This window comes from Fibroporia radiculosa, assembly GCF_000313525.1.
Source record: "Fibroporia radiculosa TFFH 294 genomic supercontigs, scaffold9708, whole genome shotgun sequence".
NCBI classification, from domain to species: domain Eukaryota; kingdom Fungi; phylum Basidiomycota; class Agaricomycetes; order Polyporales; family Fibroporiaceae; genus Fibroporia; species Fibroporia radiculosa.
Genome location: NW_012132950.1, coordinates 1 through 2,723, shown reverse-complemented (window position 1 = coordinate 2,723; position 2,723 = coordinate 1). Strand labels below are relative to the sequence as shown.

Below are 2,723 nucleotides of genomic sequence, written 5' to 3'. Positions count from 1 at the left end.
AGGACAAAACTAAAGTACAGTAGCGGAAGTAGTGCTACTTAAATAGGGCAGAGTAAATAGAGTTTAATAAGTATGAAACACTAAGTTGGATCAGTGATGTTCATGAAACAGGTTTCACTGGGTTGTATCAGTGATGAGGATGAAATGTGATAGAGATGAAACATGATGTAAGTAAAACATAATATAGGTGAAACATGATAGATATGAAACACTGATGTAGGTGAAACATATCAGGTGATGGGATTAGTCATACAGTTACAGGGTCAACAATGAATAGTTAGGAAAAGAAAAAGAATCCCCCCCCCTCACGCTGTAACATTACCCCCCTCCCCAGATTTGTCATTCAGAGTTTCTATTGAGTGTGATGCTCTTGTAAGTATCCTGGTTTGTCAGTGGGACAGGGAAGTTGTCCTGGATGAACATCAGTGGCGGTGCGGAATTTATAGCGAGGGTGAAGTAGTCCACAATAGGAGCACAACCAGTGCCAACACTCACTCTGAAGGTGGCCGTCAACCTCGCATTTGGTACAGAAGCGGAGGCGATGGGGCATGGCGCCAGAAGGAGGAGTGATGATGGAGAATTCGTGTTGTTCAAGCCGTTCCTCCAGGTTGGCAGCTCTAAGTTGAGCTTGACACTGGTCCATTTCCCCCTGCGCACGAATGAGTTCTGCCCCTACTGATCGTCATGCGGCCAGTAGGAGATCTATTTTGGTGTCGACAGCTCTGAAGCGATCAACTTTGTCAGTTACGCCGAGATCCTTGATGTCCTGTAGTGATGCCCAAAGACTTTCCAACTGATTATCGTCCCGCATCAGCAAGTATTCTCAAGTGTCCTCCTCCTATTTCTTGTCTGAAGAGTTCCAATTTCCTACAGGTTCAGCAACCTGAAGTACATCCACTGCAGTTGTCGAGACTTGTCATAATCCAAAGGCTGGATTGCTATTGATAGGAACACCCATAGGAGGTTGGGTAACGAGGGTGGCGTATGCTCCAGGAAAGTGGGGTAGTACACGTTCCAGAGGATCAACATCTTGAACCGGGGTGGAAGTATTGAAAGGGATGGATCTCCAGTATTGAGTGATGTTGTTGGAGGGTTGTTGGATTATATCGTCGCTGTAGACCACAAACTCTTGGGGGTCACTGCTGTGTCCTTTGGATGCCATGACATACTCGCTGACATTAGCTAGTAGCTGTAGGTTGGGAGTGTGGTCAAGGCTACCATTGTCAGAGATATTGGAGGTGAGAGGCGGCATAGTGGGTGAACTAGTGGATACAGCAAGGGGACTATCAGGGTTTGGGGAGGATGTCATGTGATGACCCGTGGTGACTCCAGCCCTAACCTCAAACCTAACCCTAAGCCTAACTATACTTACTATCTGTGGATCTGATCTTCTGAATGTTTCGTTCCAGGTGATTGCTCTGATGATTGGTAAATCCGTGTACCACCAACGTCCATTCCAGAAGATAAACACTATCATTTAACGTGGCACTTCCTTTTTGAACTACTAATCCAATCCTAGGACTGGCCTAAATACTGGGGAATATCTGTCTAGCTGACTCTGATCTCCTAGGCGTAGCACGTGTTCTATGACTCTGCTGTATCATCCTTCTCTGGCAAATCTCCGCCCTATAGGACTATCCCTAAAACTGATGACCCTTTCTGAGAATTGATGAAGTAGCCTTCTTATGAGTGGCCTGTAGAAGTCACAACCTCTGATTTCTACCGTGTCGCAGATAGACGTTAGTCTGGCGTATAGGAATAACAGACATTTCTTGTCTGGTTCTGCTAGCGATGTGCTGAATTTGGCGTTGTTGTGGACTAATTTGACTACCCAAATTTGTGCTTCTCTTAACTTCCTTTTGTCAAGGAAAGACGGCACGTCTTCTCTTCATCTCCTTTGTCATCGAGCTTGTCGTACTGGTGCTGCCTGCTGTCTTCCGTACGGCTGGGGTCTATACTGCCCTTCTTGCTCGTAAGGCGGTGGCCTTTCTCGTCCTGATGCTGATGTGGATATCGATGACTCTGTGGTTACTGCTGTGGATGAATCTGAGTTTAACTGTCTTGCAACAGATTCTCATCTGTGGAATACTCCTCGTATGACTGTTCCTACTCTTTCTCCTGTTCTTCTGTCCTCAACCATGTAATTTGCGTCTTCTAAGGCCTCAATTGCTGGTGCTACTTGTTCTACCTCAATGGGGCTGTCTCCTCCGTGTCGCTCTAGATAGTTTCTTAATTTGCAGGCGATGTTGAACACGGTGTTGATTCTGGCAAATTTGGCTTCTTCAGCAGAGGTAGGAGTGGTGGGCTGAGGTGTAGTGTTCTGGGGGCCTTGGAATTCTCTGGCAGGGGTGGGGATGGGGGCAGGGGAAATGATGCGAGCTTCTTGAGGGTCCTGGTAGGAGACAATGGATGAAGAGGAAGACACTTCACCCCCAATGGGTAAGCTTTTCTGTGCAATGACTAAACAAAGCAAGACTCTTGAGGAAACCTCTGGATCGAAGCCACAAGACGGTGGTTGATATAGAGGAGACTAGTTATAATGTCACGCAATGACCCGTGGTGACTCCAGCCCTAACCTCAAACCTAACCCTAAGCCTAACTATACTCACTATCTGATGATCTGATAGTTCTTCTGAGTAAAATGCTTTAGGGGCAATTTACTAGTAGAGGGCACACACTGAGTAAGAGCAGGTGAATAACTATAACTAGTCTGGCCCTAACTG

At 46.4% G+C, this 2,723-nt stretch overlaps 1 protein-coding gene across 1 annotated transcript; it reads right to left on the bottom strand.

Annotated features, from left to right (window-relative positions):
* Positions 1-916: 916 nt before the first annotated feature.
* On the bottom strand, positions 917-1,252 carry FIBRA_09114 (uncharacterized protein; the record flags this gene model as incomplete). Its single annotated transcript, XM_012321443.1, has 1 exon — positions 917-1,252. The coding sequence occupies one exon, from the start codon at positions 1,250-1,252 to the stop codon at positions 917-919; it is 336 nt and encodes a 111-aa protein (XP_012176833.1).
* Between the last annotated feature and the right edge of the window lie 1,471 nt (positions 1,253-2,723).